The 19,611-nt window shown below is 37.2% G+C and overlaps 1 protein-coding gene across 2 annotated transcripts in view; it reads left to right on the forward strand.

Moving 5' to 3' along the window:
- The window catches only part of ANGPT1 (angiopoietin 1), a 241,237-nt gene that overhangs the window by 139,406 nt on the left and 82,220 nt on the right, over window positions 1–19,611 (forward strand). For both annotated transcript variants that reach the window (XM_088023101.1, XM_028110588.2), the window contains exons 2-3: window positions 7,860–8,015; window positions 18,865–18,986. In XM_088023101.1, coding sequence (XP_087879227.1) covers window positions 7,860–8,015; window positions 18,865–18,986 — 278 coding nt within the window. The remainder of the gene's footprint in view (window positions 1–7,859; window positions 8,016–18,864; window positions 18,987–19,611) is intronic.

A 19,611-nucleotide genomic window follows, 5' to 3' on the forward strand; every position in this document is an offset into this window, starting at 1 on the left:
AAAATAATTTGGTGTGACTGGAGCATAGAGTACAAGTAGCGAGAGGGAGGCCAAATCCAGATCATAAAGATTCTTCTATGCTGATTAAGGAATTGTGACTTTATCTGCAGGTAGTGGAAGACACTGAAAGTCAAGTTTAAGGCAGTGGCATGATGAGGACAAATTTATGTTTTAGATAGATCCCTCTGGTTATGCCATGGATGATGGACTGGAGGATATCTGGAGTCAGGAGAGCAGTTATAGGGCCAAAACAAATCCAGAAGAAAAATGACAAGAGTCTGAGCTAAGTCAGTGCCCATGAGAATAAAGAGATGTGGGGAAAGGGAAGCAGGGAGAGGGATGGACCTAGGTACTCTTCAGGAGATAGAAGCAACACAGTCTGACTGTGTTGACTTAATGTTGAAAATGAAGGCAAAGAATAGAAAAGATGACTCCCTGTGGCTTGGATGAATGGGTAGGTGATAGTGGTGCCATTCATTAATATAAGAAACATAGGAAGAAAGCCAGGACGTGTTGGTGAAAAACAAAGAATATATTTTGGACAGAATGGTGCCTAGGAATTAAGGAAACCAGAAATTCTAGGCTTTTATCTTAAAACAAATGTGCTTGCTATGGAAACTTGATCCAAGGCTTTTATATAGTGTTCCTGTACCATTTTTTCCTAATTGCCATTAAGGATTATGTATTATATATGTTATAGACATAGATATTTACATCCATATTTCAATTTTCTATAGTAAATTGAAATCTTTCATACCGTAATACTTTAAAAGGGAAATTTTAAATCAAGTAATTTGAGAGCTTCAAGCATTAGAAATAATCTAATTCAGACCTTCATTTCATAGATGAAGATCTGAAATCCAAATTGTTTAAGTAACTTGCCCAAGTTCATGGAGTAAATCAACAATAGTACCTGGATTAAAATCCGGATAACCTGACTCCTGCCTGAGTGTGCTTTTTATATACCATCTGCCTTTAAAAACATGTAAAGGAGGGAAAAACATGTAAAAGGAAAAATTAAGCAGACACTTATGTTTTAAAATTTCATGACTCTGAATTTTTTTGGGTGTCAGGTGAATAAGTGAAGGTGAGTATAAAAGAGACGTGCCAGCCTAGTAAAGTATATTTTGGCATAGGAAACATCTCATTCATTTATGTGAAGAGAGAATGATTTTCCTGGGTCTTTACCCAACTCTGGGTTGTACATTGACTGACCACTTTCAGTAGCCACAAAAATGTGGTCTTAAAAGAATCGTAACCAAGAAAAATTATTACAGAATTTGTTCATATGGGATAGTCTGGCATGCCCTTGATAGCTTAGCTTCTCTCTGTGCCTCAGTGGGGGTATTGCTATAATTCTGTTGGAGGTGATATAACAAACGTCCCCTCACATTATTGTCAATAGCTGAGAGCTTCTCCCTATCAAACCGAAATAATATTTACAGGAAGAAATGTAGTCAGAGGTAAATGCCATCAGAGTATTTACCAACTCTATTGAAATGATTCATCTATACATATCTATTTCCTGCAATACTCAACTCTTTGTACACGTAATAGCTGGCACCAGGCTTAGTACACAGGATGCATTTACCATATATTTGCTAGGACTAAATTGATATCATGCAGGGTTAATAAGCCTGAACTAATTTTAGAGTCTGGCTCTGGTTTTTGCCACTTGTGAGGCGATGCATAGAAAGAATAAAATCAGGGGGATGCTGAGGCTCGGTGACTGAGGAGCTGCTAGCTGGTGGACATCATGCTGGGACATAAGTATAGAGTCCAGAAAGCTGATCAACACCCCAAAAACTGATGGAGCATGAATTGGTATTATAGAAGGGGGGCCTCAAACCAGGAGCCTGTAGAAGTGAAGCAAGTAGCAGGAAACAAGGGATAGGGAAATGCAGGGTGGGCCAACAATACTGGCAACCATTGTTGTTGGCTCAGCTTGATGATATAAGTCTGAGTTTCCCACACATTGAGTGAACACAGCCTGACTTCTGACACTAATTAGTTGTTTCACCTTGCTTTCTATAACTTCCCTGAACCTCAGTCACCACATCTATAAAATGAGATTTTGGGAGCTCATAATATTTAATGTCTCTTCCAGCTTGCTTATTCTAATGGTTTTCTTTCTTCCATAAATAGTAAGTGCTCCTTCAGATACCAAAATGAGAAATGGGATTCATGTCATGCATATCAGTACAGAAACTATTTCAAATGTCAGCTAAATAGGTCTGTTGTCTAAAAAGACAATTTTACTTTGCTATTTGGCAAAAGAAGCAGTATATTGGTAGATCTAATAATAGAAATTCTTGCAAATAATATATTTGGCCTAAGCCATCTTTTTTTTATAAAACCATAAACCTAAATGTAGTTGCATTTTAAGTATTGCCACTGATTTATGAAACAATGATATTAGATAAAACTATCATTTAAGGCATTTTTTTGTGTTATTTTACCTTTTTATTGCTTTTCCATATTTACCCTTTTACTTTATTTCACGGTTGTTTTGCCATAACTGAGTAATACCATATGCACCAACATTCAATGAGAGTCCACTTAATCTGCAACATATTTTAAGTGAACAATGCCTTTGTCAATTTTTATAGGGCTTTAAAATGTTTTTTTCTTAAGAATTACATGGAGAAATTCTATTTTTTGTGCTTTAAGATATGCTATTGTTTAAGAGAGCCTTTGAAGTGAAATGATAGAGAATGCATTTCATATGCAAGACATGTCATAATATCACACAGATTTTGTTTCTCATGAACACAAAACAGCAAGAATTTTGAAGGCCCAGTAAGAAAACTCTCTCAAAACTCTGTCTCATCATGGAAAATGATATTAGTCATTGGGCAAAAGACATGGGCAAGTGATTTATGAGTGAACTGCAAAATGACTGATAATCTTGACTTCTTAAAAATATTTTTTCTCTACTTAATAACGCAACTTGTCACATAGTTGACTGTATATTTGCTTTCTTATCACCTATAACATTTCCCAGGATGTTATAGCCATCAATCTGTATGAAAATGATTAAAATAAAAAAATGAAAAATTATCTGTCTTTAAACAAGTTTCTGCTCATCTGTTCTGTAGCCTTCATTTTATGTATTTCCTGCATGAATATTATGTGTTACCGGAATTTGTCTATGACATTAGTGGTAGTGTGCTTGTGCTTAATGAGTGACTGTCCTTTAGAATGGAGCATAACCTGCAGGGCCATCTAGCTTCTTTCAAAGCAACATACCAGCTCTTTCACCCACTCATTGTGTGATCATAGACAGTTTACATTAACTTCCCTGAGCCTGTTTCCTTATCAGTGAAACGAGGAAACAATGCAGTGCCTAGACTGTTACAAGGAAATCAGTCAGGTATTTACCTAACCTTAATAGAGGCTTAGCGTGCTGTTGTTGTTCTCTTTGTTATATTTTAGAATAGGTTGCAAGAAATAGAATGGGTAGAAGAAAACAAATATGTTATAAATTGCATACTAAGCAAAAAAGGTAGGAATTGATGAAAGGATTTTTAATGATCCATTGCATTAAAAGTGCTAGTAAAGTGAACTTTCCATATAACTGGCTCTAGAGCCTCTCACCTCCCTTCAAATTAACTTGGCCTCCAATATGGTGAAGCAGAATAAAGTAATCACCCTCTAATGATGTATGTTTTTCTCAAAGGAATGTGTAAATTAATTCTCAGTGAACTGGCTAAAAAGGAAACCAGTCATTCATTAATCAACCAATCAACCAGCCAACCAGTCCAATAATAGAGCAGTTCCCCCAAATCAGAAGCTAGTGGAACATCAGAAGGTAGAGTTGAGTCCTTTCTTTCATCTCTATCATCACCTAAGGCTCTGCTCCATCTCTTAAACCATATAATAGAGTGAATACTCCCCATGTAGGGTTAAGGTGTAAGAATCTAGTCAATGTGTATGAAAGCTTTTTGTAAACACTAAATCACTTTACAAATTTAAAATTATTTCTTTGCTTTAAACATCATTCATTGTTCATTATCTCATTTCAAATGGCATCCTACGTTCTCTTGCTGGTCTTTTGGACAGCACTTTATCTGGAGTCAGACACTGAGAGTGGCAGTACAGTCAATAATTTGATACTTCCAGTTGGGAGTCTCCTGCTTTATAATGTCTCAGATCTGTGGTCAGCAACTTCTAAGCTTAAAATTGACATCTTAGATGTTTCTAAAATATTAAAACTTGAAGTAGCCATCATATTCTGCAAACATATTTTTCAAAAAGGGTAGGGAATATATGAGGACAATTGAATTTGTTACAAATTTTTCCTGAACCTGGCTGATATGACACATCAAGATGTGTTTCACAGTTCTACATCTACATAGGAATGTTTAGAGATAAGATGAAAGTAGCCCTCCTTATTAATCTCACATTATATATTGACTTCTGTCTCCCTCCTCAGCCTTTAAATCAACTACATCTGGTTTTTGCTTCTTAAATGTGCCATTATCTTTTGCATTAAAAGGCAGTTACTCCTAGAGAGAGCAACCCCGCTTTATTAAAAAATAAACTCGAGTTATATATATGTTACTAATCATGGCAGCCCAAATAAGAATTTTAGTATAGGTTGGAGACCTACTATATTGCTGCAACAGGGTCAGCAGAATTGGGAGGCTCTTAGTGATGAACGCCTACATAAAGCAGTTACTTTGCTTTGCTGGTGTTAACTTTTACAGTTAAGAAAAACCATAATAATACAGAATAGATAGGAGCTAACAAAGAAAGAATCACAAAGCAGCTGAACCTTGATGTAGTAACTCTATGCCAGAGGGTGTCCTCCTTTATGGAGACTGAAACATATGATTATATTACACCCAGAGCAAGTTAACCTCTGGGAAATAACTCCCAGTAACCAACTGCAGAAGAAGTTGATGTATAGGGGTGCCTAGCTGGCTCATTTGGTAGAGCATGCATCTCTTGAATTTTGGGTTGTGAGTTCAAGCCCCACATTGGGCATAGAACCTACTTTTAAAAAGTGTTGTATAATTATCAAGCAGATCTGTATTGGAGCTCACTGATTAGTGAATTCTCTCTCACTAGACAAATCTACATGGGAAACCGAGTTGTTATTTGAAGTTTCTTGGTAAGCAGGGAATATGACATTGAATAAATTTGGTGGTCTAAATCACTGGTACTCAAGGAAATTGTTGTCATTTTGCAAACAAGGTAAGAAGCTTGCTCCAGAACATAAATTAAAGCATTAGAGCATCACTTTCTTCATTGAGAGAGTCTTGTTCCTACACACACACTATATTTGTAGTAACAGTGTGCTTAGTGATGTAGATAATTTGCATTCTGGCACAGTTTCTTCATTTCATGACAGACTGTTCACAAACAGGACTCATATAGGCAGTTATTCTGTGGACCACACTTTGAGAAGCACTGGTCTTTGCCTAAATCAGAATTACATTGGGAAGCTGTTAAAATTTATTGTTGTCTAGTATATAACCTTGAAAATTCTGATTCAGAGTTCTGGTGTGCCGTACCTTCATCTGCATTTTTAAAATGCTTCTCATATAGTTTTGATAGATACACAAGGTTGAGGAGCTACACAATAAAATGCACAGAGTAATTAAATAGTGCTAAGTTGAATAGATTAGAGATTGAGAATGTGGAGTTTGGCATTGGGGTTCTTATTGTTTCTCTTGGGGAAATTGCTGTGGATTTTCTAGGCCTCAATAGTCTTACTTGTAAAGCAGCTCTAACAATACCTACCACATAAACTTATTATAAGGTTTAAGTACTGTTATAAAAAGAAAGCACTCAGTTCAATGCCTACCACATAGACAATTGAAAAATGTCAGCTATCTGTGGCGGGTATCACCTCCATGATGGAGATTCACCTGCCATTTTTGAAAATACACCCATTCATAACTTCCCAAAAGAAAGTTAAAAGATGCTATGAGGAAAGGGAAAACATGATGCAGATGTCTGCTGCTCTGACCTACCCCCCTTTCCATTACCTTTCTATCGTTATTTAAATATGTTTGTGCAATTGGAATAAAGCCAAGTTAGAGACCTTGTGTTTTGTCAAGATAATTTCTAGATATTTATTCTTAACCTATGTTGTATTTGTTTTTATTTGTAGGTTGATCTTTTCCCCCTCTACTTCTAATTTCGGAATAAAGAATGAAGGGGAGTTACTTTATATTGACCAGGGATGTAGTCAGAATTTATGAATAACAATATGAGTTTGAGGGGCGCCTGGGTGGCGTCTGCCTTCGGCTCAGGTCATGATCCCAGGGTCCTGGGATCGAGGCCCGCATCGGGCTCCTTGCTTCATGGGAAGCCTGCTTCTCCCTCTCCCGCTCCCCCTGCTTGTGTTCCCTCTCTCGCTGTGTCTCTCTCTGTCAAATAAATAAATTCTTAAAAAAATAAATAAAATAACAATATGAGTTTGATGCTAACCTTTCATTTTCTTTCACTTGGGGCAGATTTATGTTTGATAAATAGAAATAAGCAAGAGATGGTGTTAGAAAGTGAGCTGTCAAAGTTTCACAAAGGGGAATTTGGCTTTAGACTATATTTATTACATGACAATAATGTTACTATGGATTATAAAATAGTGGATGTATTATGGTCCACTAAATCAGTAAAAATCACGTAGCTGTTAATGATTTGGAACCTGGTTTGTGAAGCACAACTTGGCAGAGTTATCAGTGGTTAAGAGTGTTGGTATGAAAGTTAAGGACTTTAGTACTCAAATCCAAGTCTGGCTGTTTTTGTGGTGTGTGGCCTTGGACCTGACTTCTCTGGGATGCAATTTCCCCATATGTGTAATTGGGTAATAAAATGTAGTCACCACACGGTGGTGGGGGAGAATTAAGTGCACTGACGGGGAGGTGAAGGCTTCTTCTGTATTTTTCAAGCAGTGCTTATGCTTGGCTTTATTCTCTCCAGTGCCTAGCAGCCTCCCTCCTAGTGAGTCACTTAATAATTCCTCCTGGCCTCCATGGTACAATTTATTTTACAACCATAGTATTCTCTAAGATGGCACCATAGAGGACTAAATGTTACCCAAGGCGAGGAGGGCAAATGCTGCTGTATAGGTTATACTTTCAGTGCCTTTTTATTTGTTTATTTTATTTATTTATTTATTTATTTATTTATTTATTTATTTATTTTTGATCTTTCAAAGGAGCGCTGAGAATGGTTTTAGCTGGCTCTGTGGCTCTGTAGCTCATTTCGTATACTGTTGCCTGTACTTTACTATTCCCTTAAAAGCTTGTGTTTTGGGCATATGCCCTCCTTCCACTCCTTGTATAATTCCCCTAACCCAGCATGGTCTTTTACTTTTCATTACAGAATGAAAGCAGGAGGCTGAATTTTTCTCAGAGATTAGTGGGCAGTATGCTATAATGAAAAGACCAGAGAACCAAAATTTAGATTTAAATTATCGTGTGAACACTGCTGCATTCTTGCTGGGTGACCGTGGGCTCATCATTGACCTTTGATTCTGTTTCCTCAGCTACAAATAAAAACAAACAAACAAGCAAAAAAACCCACAAAAAACAATGAGGCCATCTGTGCCTAACTCACATCTTTGCTGTGAGGGTTGAAGGAGTTGTAGAAAATAAGAAAGCACTATCCAAGTACAAATTTTCATTATGGTTGTGATGATTATATATATGTATCAGTCTATTAGGAGTTTGTTAGCAACTGAGTTCCTGTGTGCTCGGCTCCCATTTCCCCAGCTCCCAGAAATGCAGAGGATCCCTGCCAGATGGCTGATTTGCCAGCTGTGTCTTGTTTTGTCATTGTAAATATCACATGCTCTGAGAGACTTTGCTTATAATGTAGTATGTTTTGTCCTTTATCTCCTGCAGATTGAGAACTACATTGTGGAAAATATGAAGTCAGAGATGGCCCAGATACAGCAGAATGCAGTTCAGAACCACACGGCCACCATGCTCGAGATAGGAACCAGCCTCCTCTCTCAGACCGCAGAGCAGACCAGAAAGCTGACAGATGTTGAGACCCAGGTACAGCCCTGGGCCAGAGTCGACAAATTCTCAATGGAGATTTTTTTCCCCCTTTAGCTTACTCTATAAACACAGAGCACATTTCGCCACTGAGATTGGGGAAACATACACATTTTTTGTTTATTGGTAATAACAATGACTGCCTGACGTGCTATGCATGTTTCTTTTGATTTAACAAGGGTTGGTATATTTAGCTTTGTATGTGTTTGCAAAAACAAGACTGGCAAAGGGCTTAATCAGCATTGAAATTCAAATAAACACTGCAGCTACCAACTGTGATATGATATGTGTCAAACAAAATAGCCGTTTGGGTCAAATTGGTGCCTTTGATGTGCAGTTTTTACCTGTCCTGCTTCGTCTCTGGTAATACACTGGCCACAAGGGCACCTGCAGAGGTTTGGTACAGTCAGTAGACAGGCAGGAAAACCCAAATGAACTGATCAGCAATGTGTAGATTTTTTTATTCAGCGTGATTTTACAACGAGAAGTCCATTAAAACTCTTTCTCCACGTAATATCTGTGTCATCCCACCCTGGACAATGACATGCTTCTTTATGTACAGTCATATTTCTTTCAGTACAAATCAGTGAAATGCCTGTTAATCATCAGTCACAAACCTACCATTACAGTTTAATGCCAATATTTTTGTTGATTTGAAGATGATCTCTTGGTTACTCCATTTGCCATTCTGAAGCCCAGAGGATGGGTCTTATCTCATTGTAATTGATTTCTGGAAGCAAAGCTGAAATATATTTTAAAAGATACACTGAGGCTCATCAAAATTTTCAAGAATTTATTTGGGCATGCATCAACTCAAGTTGAGCAGTGCTTAGCTGAAAGTGGTTAGGAACAGTCTACTGTGGGAGCTAAGGGGAAGGTTTGAAAAGAGAAGATGCAGAAGCAAAGCAAGGAAATTATTTGATTGATTATGGCCTAAGCAGTTGCTTTACTTGAGGGGGCCTCCTTGGCTGTAATTGATTGTTCCTAACTTTCATTTTCCTGGATTTAAATGCACTGACTCTGGCTCAGGCTTTGATTTACTTACGTAGGTTACCAAGGCATTAGAGCCACCTCAGTCTAATGGCCTATTTGTTTAAATATTTTAGCAATATAAATTCAAAAATAAGATGCAATGTTATTTCTATTTTATTTCATTTCTGTTAATGGCATCATTGATCATATAATGATATTTAAAGATAAAGAAAAATGATTTGTATGGGTAGAGAATTATATATTACACAGACAACTTTCCCAGGTACAAATGATTTTTATGAAAGCCATTTAAAGCAGACAGGTCAGAAAAGTTTGAGGAGTTTTCCCATATTGATACAGCTAGTGAATTGAATCTGGCACTCAGACAGAAGCATTCTCATTTCTTTCTTTTTCTATCCCTCTTGATTAGTAATGCTAATAATTAAACTAAATAAGAACTTAAATGTGGATTACATTGGAGCAGTAAATCACATGGGCTTTGGAAGATATTTTTTGCTGCACACTGTCATTGATAACCATAGGTGATGGGGAAGGGAAGACTGTGTATTATAACTAAAAAGTATGAGACTTCATTTAAATCATTTATCATCATACCAAGCAAGCTTGGTGATCTGCAAACATTGACTTCTGGTGGTATAAATGATGTGTATTTTCTCTTGTTTTTATAAGAACAGAATACTCACCATCTCCTATATAGCATTCTATATATTCAAAAACTGGAACAACACAATTAATACTACCACACCTGAGTGAACATTTGAAATTTTTATGCATTTATGTTATAAGTTTTAATGATCTACATGGCAGGGTTTTATTTTTTCTATCCCCCAAATCCTTTTGAGTTGTTTTTGTTCTCTTTTCACCTAGGAATTGGAGTTGGGGAGGGACGGCAGGGGAAACCCCACTGTTAGCATACTGTTCTCCACAGACCATTAAGATGCATGCTATATAAGATTTTAAGAGGTAACAACTTGTTCTGGATCCTTAAGGCTAAGAGATATGTACTTTATGGAAAATAGTAGAGAAAATTCATAGAAAAAAACCCTTCTCTCTATGGGGAACAGCTAAAACTAAATAGCCCTTAAAGGCCAATGAAAGTTTATTGGGTGCACCAAGAAGAATTTTAAGATAGCTAAAACATAGAACATATCTAAAAAATCACAAATCTATCAGACCTTGCAATGAGAGGGAGGTAGAGAAGGAAGACAATGGCTCAGACTAGCTATGTCCTACCTTAAGAAGTAAATCCTGGGTGTTCTTTTCATCTTCATTTTAATGTCTTCCAACTGTCTATGCTGTCTGTTAAGCTGTGATGCTCCAAAAAATTTTCATGCAAATGTATATACCTTTGTGTATATGGGATGTTTAGTTGATCCTTTGCGACAGAACATGTTCTACTTAGACATAACCACTCAAGTGCACTCAAATACAGATATGCAGGAACAAGTTACAAAATGAATCCTAAATTATTCCTTAACTTAAAATGCACTCTATTCTTGTATATTAAGTATTTTTATAAAAAAAGTACCAGTAGATCCTTTTGTGCTATGCAAGCCTACTCATCCTAGGTTTTTGCTACCATATTAATCTTACTTTGTTTCACATAGGTATGTGTTGCTTTTCCTAAACTGACTTCAGGTTCTCGGTTATTTTAGGAACTTAACAACAGTGGTGTGGCAATATATTTTCATGTTCTAACTTTTACATGATGATATTATAAAGATAAGTAATTTATTGCTTTCTGGTCCTCTCTCTAGACCTTCTAGACTTGAACTTAACAAAAGGTGGCAGAAACATTTTTACAGCAATGCCATTTAAAAATACTTGTGTGTTCAATAAGTGTCATAATCAGAAAAGAAACAGATAATGAGCACATCTAAATAACCCTGCCAGCCAAGGCGGTGAGAGTCAGGCGCCAGCCCCATGCCCGTGCCTTCCTCCTTAGTCTCACTTGCAGTGTTTTTCTCACTCTGTTATCAGTTTGTGCCAACATCTCCTTTACTTCCAGTTCCTCTTTCTGAGTGTGCACTATGAAAGGGTTAGTTTCAGACATTATTCATGTCCCTTCCTGTCATGTAAGTCCACTTCTGGCTTCTACCACAGGCCAGTTTTGATTAGAGGCACACTAATGGACCAACTACCTTAAAATTCACCTCTAAGAATTGGTGTGCAGCTCTGTTCTAAGCAATTTTACAAATATTAGCTATTTAATAATTTAATAAAAATCTTAGGGGGTAGGTACTGTCACCATCCTTCATTTAAAGATGTGAAAACTGAAATCTAGAGAGCAGAAGCAACTTGCCCTGGGTGAAACAACTAATAGTAAATGTTAGAGCAAAGATTTGACCCCAGGAAGTCTGGCATCAGAGTCTACATGCTTTCTGTACTGGCTCTCTCTGTATTCTGCCTTTCTCAGGATTCCTTTCTCTCTTTAAGATTCTAGACACTAAATGGGTCCAAGCAGAGGGTAAGATGGAAATCAGACAAAACAAAAGTAATGTGAACCTAATAGTAACAACTGAATGTTTTCTATAGATGATAAAGACACTGCTGCCATTGCTGTTGTGCTGATGGCAGCACCAACTGTTGTCATGTTACCACATACCTACACATCGTCTCAGGTGATCCCGGAATCCGGTGTTGTCCATGCCACTTGCTGGCTGTGTAGCTATGGGGCAGTTCCTTAGACACTTAGGCTAAATTTCCTCTAATTTCCAATTATATAGGAACCATTGTGTAAGGAATGGGATTTAACTAAATTTTAAAAGGTATATTTTGGGTATCTCCTTGATGCAAGAGATTTTAAAAGGTACGGTATAGAATACAACCATAAGTAAAACAATCCTTATCCTCAGTTATCTTAATTGAATTAATAAGGTAAAACTTGCCTACACCATTTCTTTGTTAACTTTCCATCAAATTAATTAGCTGTGGAGTCTTTTCGTATAGCCGTAAAAATGTATCTTTCCAGTCTCCTACCATGGGGGTTTCATTGAGCAATGGCCCCAGCTGCTGTGCTCTGAAATCCATCACTGTGTTGGTGCAGAGGGCACAATTCCCAGTGGCCACTTCAGGCCAGTGACACATTGTGGTAGCGATACTTAGATCTGCTCCTGGGAACTCTTGGACTCCACTGACACATGACTTTGGCTAAGGGCTCTCCTTTAGCCTTGCTGAACTTTCTCACAACTGCCCTGGAGGCTAAGACTTTTCACTCAGTCTCCTTTCCTTCCCTGTGATTAAACCTGCATCCTAGTCAAAAGGTACTCCTAGACAACTCTGTCTTCTTCCCAATTTTCCCTTACAGGCATTCCCCCTAATAAATGTCTTGCATATCTAATCTCATTTTATCATCTGCCTCTCAGAGGTCACGAACTATCACACCTGTTGTTTGGACTTCAATTGTACACTTGCAAATTTAAGCCAGTTCAGGAATAGTTTAATCAATGAGCATCAATCTCTAGACAGAAATATATTTGAAAGGGCAGCTCTCAAAGTTGAGTCATTGGATCTCTTTAACTTGAAGAGAGAAGAGCTGAATAAATATTTAACCTTGGCCTGGTTAAAATGGTAGTAAAATAAATTTGCTAATGGGTCATCCAAAGAAAATACCATGGTAATTAACTTTCTCACAAGGTCTGGAAAAAGTGTTTGATGGCCCATTCGGAGAGGTCTCAGTGAACTATGACCCACAGGTCAAATTTGAATGGCAATCTCTTTTTGTAAATAAAGTTTTTATTGAACACAGCTACACTCATTCATTTATATGTTGTATATGGCTGCTTTCCCAATAAAAAGGCAGAGTTGAGTAGTTGTACCAGAAACCTTATGACCCACCAATCTATTTACTATATGGCCCTTTATAGAAAAAGCTGGCCAACCCTAGTACTAGGATACAAACTTCAAGAGAGCAAGGATTTTGTCTGTCTTTTTCACTGCTCTGTCCTTAGGATTTAAAACAGCACTTGGTACACAGTAGGCTCTTAATAAATCCTTGTCAAATGATTACATGAACTAATATTAGTCCCTTAATTTCTGTAGATTTCAGCCCAATGCTCCCAAGACCAAAGGTAATGTCCTAAAGCTTGTATATTGATTGTTATATATACCAATAAATAGCTGATGGGTCAGAATAGGTCTTTGAACAGAAACATTCTACTGCAAAATTGTTCTGACTAAGAACATCGGATGACAGCATATTCTCTGTACTCTAGGGAACAAGAGAAATTTGGCCACTTTCTTGCTTCATAGTGCTAGTTTAGCATTGGAGTGGAGTGAGAATTTGGATGTCATTAGCTACAACAAGCAGATGTCATGGTGATATGAAAGAAACCATTTTGATAGCAGTTGGGGGTGGGGGTTGCTTTCTTAGCCAGAGGGAAGCTTCTTGTGTATAGCTACATGAGCCTATAGGAAAGAAGTCAGACTCCAGAGACAGGCTACCTGGGTTCTGATCTGACTCCTTTGTGGATTAGCTCTGTAATGTAAGTACTGTCTCTACTAAACTCCATAACCCAATGAGATTTTCATTATGTTATAAATGTAATATATATTTGTATATAATATAAATAAAATATAAATATTACATACAATAATTATGTAGTATTCTATAACATTATCATGACTAAGATTAACAGTAATTCTCTCAGATTCCTTTTACATTCAAATTTCCTCAATTGTTCTACCCAAAATTTTATAGGCATTTTAGTTTTTAAGACATAATAGTCCCTTTTAATTTAGATCAATCTTCCAATTTTTTTTCTTGAGGTTTTTAAGAAACCGGACCAATTATTTTTGTATACTATCCCATATTCCTGAATTTTTCTCAGTATTTCTTTATGATACGTTTTAATTTACTCATTCATTCTCTATGGTTTTTCTTTAAACCAGAAGTTAAGTCTAAAGGCTCAGTTAGATTGACTTGAACATGGTGGTGGGACTATATAGAATTACTCATTACTTCCTATTACAGCTCATCAGGAAGCACAAATGCCAGCTTGCCACACTTTCAGTGATGCTATTTTTTTTTAAAGATTTTATTTATTTTTTATTCATTTAAGAGAGAGAGAGAGAGTGCCTGCGAGCCAGGGGAGGAGCAGAGGGAGAGGGACAAACAGAGTTGGAACTGAGCGTGGATACAACTTGGTATCCATGCAGGGGTTGTGGGGCTGACCCCATGACCCTGAGATCATGACCTGAGCCAAAATCAAGAGTTGGACACTTAACTGACTAAGCCACCCAGCTGCCCCTCTCAGTGATGCTGTTTTAACTCAGTTAGGAGAGAAGCCTCCACATCTCTCCATCTTAGTTGTCCACTTTTCTCTTGGAAATTAACAGATAACCTGGGGAGTGGTACTTTGTCACACTGCCCATCAGCGACCAAATAAATTATTTCATCAATTTTGTAAAATGGTGATCTTCTGATTCTTTCAACACATAGCCGCCTTTATTTTTCTGTAAAAATCTAATTGCCATGGCATCATACTTTGTGTTATATTTTTCATTTGAAAAACATAAAGTAAAAGGAAGTACAAACAACAAACAAGGCTGATTTCAAAGTTAATATGCTGGTGAAAGAAAATTTCTTTCAAGGGAAATTTTCCTTTTAAGGAAGATCAGAGGCATTCTTTAAAGTATTAAAGGGAAGCTGGCTGAAATTCTCTAACTCACTTGGTTTGAGAAACTAGGCATTTTTATTTTTAAATTTTAGTGTATTTTTTTTAAGATTTATTTATTTATTTGAGAGAGAGAGCAGGGGGAGGGGCAGAGGGAAAGGGAGAGAAAGTCTTAAGCAGACTCCACATTGAGCGTGGAGCCCCATGTGGGGCTCAGTCTCACCTAAGAGATCATGACCTGAGTTGAAACCAAGAGTTAGAGGCTTAACCAACTGCACCACCCAGGTACCCTGATTTTAGTTTATTTTTTAATGAAGAACTAACATTTTAGAGTCCATAAATCCTCAGTTTCAAGTCTTATGTCTTCCTTACTCTGTGGTATATGCTGCAAAATTTAAGGTTTGAAATTGTTCCTTGGGGGCTTTTTTCACAGACTCTTTGCTCTCCTTTTTTTTTCCTTCCCTTTTCCTTCCCTTCCCTTCCTTTCCTTTCCCATCTCCCTCCTTTTTCTTCGTTCGTTCGTTCGTTCGTTCGTTCCTTCCTTCCTTCCTTCCTTCCTTCCTTCCTTCCAAGATGTGCTTTGGAATATGTTTAGGCTAAAGAATAAAATGCCTTTTGTCATTTTAATGGAACACTTAGATTATTGCTAAGCAGCAAGTTTCATAGACACATGGCAAGAAAGTGGTCAGTTTATCATAGTCTCCTGTACAATTCTCTCAGTTCTTCAGTTTTTAAACTTCAGACCTAGTTTAATACATCAGCAGAGAGAGAATTGAAATAAAGCAGCTATTTGGTCAAGGTGATGGGAAAAGAAGAGAAGGGGTTGACATTTGTGCTCAAAAGTGTCCAGAGATGACCTGACATCTAGCCTGAACTAAATGAGATCTGGGATTTGTCTCCCTTCTTCTCCCACATTCAGATGCTGTTTTAGGTTTAGATTTTAGATTGTTATCACTGAAGTCCCATTTAACATTCATGTGGCCTGCTACCTTCTCTCTGACAATGACCCAGCCTGAAAAATAACTCACTGTCCATCGTGTAGCATATCATCCCAGCAGATAGCTCTGACTGCCAGTGTGCCAGACCCCATGCTGGGCATTGGCAATTTGGAGGGCTCCAGATGGAAGTCCTGCCTCCGTGTAACCGACAACCTCATGGGGTAGAGAAACAGCACATGAATGAACAGACAGGATAATTTCCAATAGTAATGATTTTTTAAAGACAATACAACAGGATGACTTGTTGGAGGATGGCGGGGAGTTATATTACAGACAGTGACCAGGAAGGGCCACCCTAAACAAGAATTGAATAAGAAATCAGCCACGCATCTGGGAAGGTATGGGCAACTGCCCTGAGGCAGAAATGAATTTGGCATGTTGGGGTGACAAAAAGGAGGCCAATGTGGTTAGAACAAAATAAACAAGGACAGAAGTGGCAGGATGCGATCTGAGAAGTAAGCAGAGTTCTGATCATGTAGGACCTTGTGGGCCAGGCTAAGAACTTTGGAATTTGTTCTGATTGCCAGGAGAAGCCATTAGCATATTTAATATTGGCGATGACATAATGTGATTTATATATTTATTTTTTTAAGATTTATTTATTTGAGAGAGAGAGCATGAGCAGGGAGAGGGGCAGAGAGAAAGAATCTCAAGCAGACTCCCCGCTGAGTGGGGAGCCGAGGCAGGGCTCCATCTCACGACCCTGAGATCATGATCTGAGCAGAAGTCGAGCTGGACGTTTAACCAGCTGAGCCACCCAGGAGCCCATGATTTATGTTTTTGAAAAGATCATTCTGGTATCATGTAGCAAACAGATTGCAGGTAGGACAAAGTAGAGAAAAATTAGGAGCTGTTATAGTTTCATTCTCTTCTCAGTGTTCTCTCATATTCTTCTCAGACATGGAGAAGAACAGTTTTTGCTCTTTGTAAAATAAAAATTTTAGTATTTGAGAATCTCAGAAAGTGTGATGAGAGAGTGTGGTGAATAAGGGAGAAAATAGATTTTGTTTAACTACATATAATATGCCTGATTCAGTGAGACAAAGTATCTTTCATTCATTCAATCAATACTGAGTGTCTTCTCTGTGCCAAGCACTGTTCTCTGTGTCACCAAAAGATCCAGATGCGTCATCCCCTATTTAATTATTTTATAAGTTGTAATTCTAGTTAATAAACAAAAAGTTACCTGGACAAAAAGTATGTTTAACAGTTCAAAATCCCCTCTTGTGTACCCCCAATCTTTACGTTCTCTACCATTTTGTCTTCTGGTCTACTCCTAATTCTGTCTTCAAATCCCAGTTCCTCGTGCTACTGTTTTTCTTCCAATGAAGTGACTCAGAATAGGAAAATATTTTTTTAAAACTCCAAACCACTCCACACGTCTAAGTTATTGATTAGTAGTAGTAATGTTTCAAATGGCTTTCAGATCTTAATTTATGACAATTGTAAAAATGAATCCTAGAACCTTAGAACTTTTTTAAAGCACGAACGCCCCATCTTGCCATTCTCTCCCCTACTCCTTCACCCTCTGCCTCCCACCTGCCCAGCAGGGTTGGGACTTGAGTGAGGAGAGTGGGATCAAGTCATACAAAAATAAATAATAATACATGTGCAGAAGCAGATCCTATCTTTAAGATTATGCTGTGTTCAACATGGATTATTTTCCACTAATTTTGATCTTTTAAAATGTTGCATTAAAATGTTATCTTTTTGACACCTCCTCAAATTTTGCATTTGAGGCAGTTGCCTCTCTCATCTCACCCTAGCCCCTGTCCTGGTCCCTTGCAAATACATCCCTTTCCCCCACAACTTCTTGTAACCCAAGTGAGCCCTAGTCATATCAGTGTGTTTTGAAAAGGTTATGTGCATCTGATATAATCTCAGGTTTCGACCTGCTGCAGAAAATGAGGAAAGCTCTAATGATGTCATTTTTAGAGGTGGACCTCTAGATTGATATTGACTCTCCAGAAGGTTTTCCAGCTCCCTTTCAATAAGTAGTTCTAAGAAAAGTGTGGTGGTTATAAAAGTTTTCAAATGATGTAGGAAGCTTTTAAAGCTAATTATCCTTTTTTTCCTTGCCCTTTTTACCTCCCTTAAAGAAGAGCAGGGTTGGGGGTGGACAGAACAGAGACAGGGAGGAACAAAGACATTGACATAGTTTGAAGGTATCTTCTAGGATTGCAGTGTATGATGTTTGCTTGGAGGATGGGTAGGTTTGGGTTCATGGCTCATAGACTCATTTATATTAAAGCCTGGCTAGCAACATGAGTCTTCATGATTCAAAATTAGTTGAACATTTATGGCTTCTAGAGCACCCAGTATAGCACAGTTGAAAGGGTAACTATAATCTGTCTTCAGTGCAGTCTGGGTTCCTGGTCACTTCATTTCCTCAGATTAAGACCCAGGACAGTTTAACCGTTTAGTTTTCGGTATAGAGCATTAAAATTAGAGTCACACTGTCTGGGTTCAAAACCCGGTTCTTCCCTTGGTTCCTGTGTGGATTTTGGCCTCTTTCTGAACCTCCGTTTCTTCATTTATAAAGTGATGGTAGCAATTCCTCCGTTAACATGTGCCCATGTCTATGAAGTGATCTGGTATCTGGAAGGCCTGGTATGACCGAGTATGATAGGTGTTCAATGACCCTGTGGTCCTGAATCTGTCTAAACTATGTCAAGAGTTGTTTGCACATTTATAATTGGTTTTTGTAAGGTGAGGGATCGAAGTGAGCATATCTTACTTGCCTCTTAGTTATTGGTTATATATAATATCTAAGACTTAAGTACTAATTCTTATCTCAGAAATAACATGTATATAATATCATTATTGGGGATTATATATATAATTATATACATATATATATATAAATATGTAACTAGCACAGTAGAATATCTTAGGGATTTAGGACATGAAAATGGACTTAACAACTCAGTTTTCTCATTCAATTGCAATCTCAATCTCAAATGAATGTCATATTTAAGACACATTGCACTGGGTGTTATACACAAACAACGAATCATGGAACACTATGTCAAAAACAAATGATGTAATGTATGGTGATAAACATAACAATAAAAAATTTAAAAAAGACACATTGCAAAACATTAATTAGTAGAATATAGGCCATTTAATTGATTATTCTGGAAGAAATACTATTTTAAAAGAAAACATAGCTAAATAAAAAAACAAAAATTCTTTTCACTTTTTGTGATTAAAGTTTGAAATGTTTTTATCTTTTATCTTGAGGTACTAAATCAAACTTCTCGACTTGAAATACAACTACTAGAGAATTCATTATCAACGTACAAGCTAGAGAAGCAACTTCTTCAACAGACAAATGAAATCCTAAAGATTCATGAGAAAAACAGGTGAGGATTGTCATATTCCAAATATTTACATATGTACTTATTTTTATCCTTCACCTCTCTGTCAACTCTTAAAAGATTGAGGTGGTGTGCAAAAAAAAAGGAAATATAGAGACAATTTAATATAATACAAATAATACTATTGCTTACACTCTTGAAATATTTGGTTTTTATAACTTTTAGCACTAATTTATCAAATGTTTAGTTGTTCAGATCCCACCATAGCCACAAGAATTGATTCTGTGACTAAATTCAGTGGCACAAAATATTGACAGTTTTCAGCAGAATGACATCTATAGCAATAGAGAAAAAAAGTAGTCTCTGAAACTCTGTAACTTGAATTGTCATTCTCCCTGCCCTTAAGCTTGTACAAAGCTATGAGATTGTTGAATTCAGGGATCTTGCACCAGAGAGAAGCAAATTTTATTTTTCCCAGAAAGTTATTTACCCGTAAAGCTGATTCAAGAGTTGCTCACCATCCCCTTTCCCACATTTAAAGCCATTTACTCTGGATATAATAAATTTCTTTGCTTAGTTTTATAGATGTGTTTTTTAAACTATGAATCATCTCAGGTAAGTGAAATGGGACCTAGAGATCTTGAGATGACGTATAGACTATATCATTTTG

This window comes from Eumetopias jubatus, unplaced genomic scaffold (assembly GCF_037043125.1).
Source record: "Eumetopias jubatus isolate StellerSeaLion01/CBP00866 unplaced genomic scaffold, mEumJub1_p1.0 scaffold_4, whole genome shotgun sequence".
NCBI classification, from domain to species: domain Eukaryota; kingdom Metazoa; phylum Chordata; class Mammalia; order Carnivora; family Otariidae; genus Eumetopias; species Eumetopias jubatus.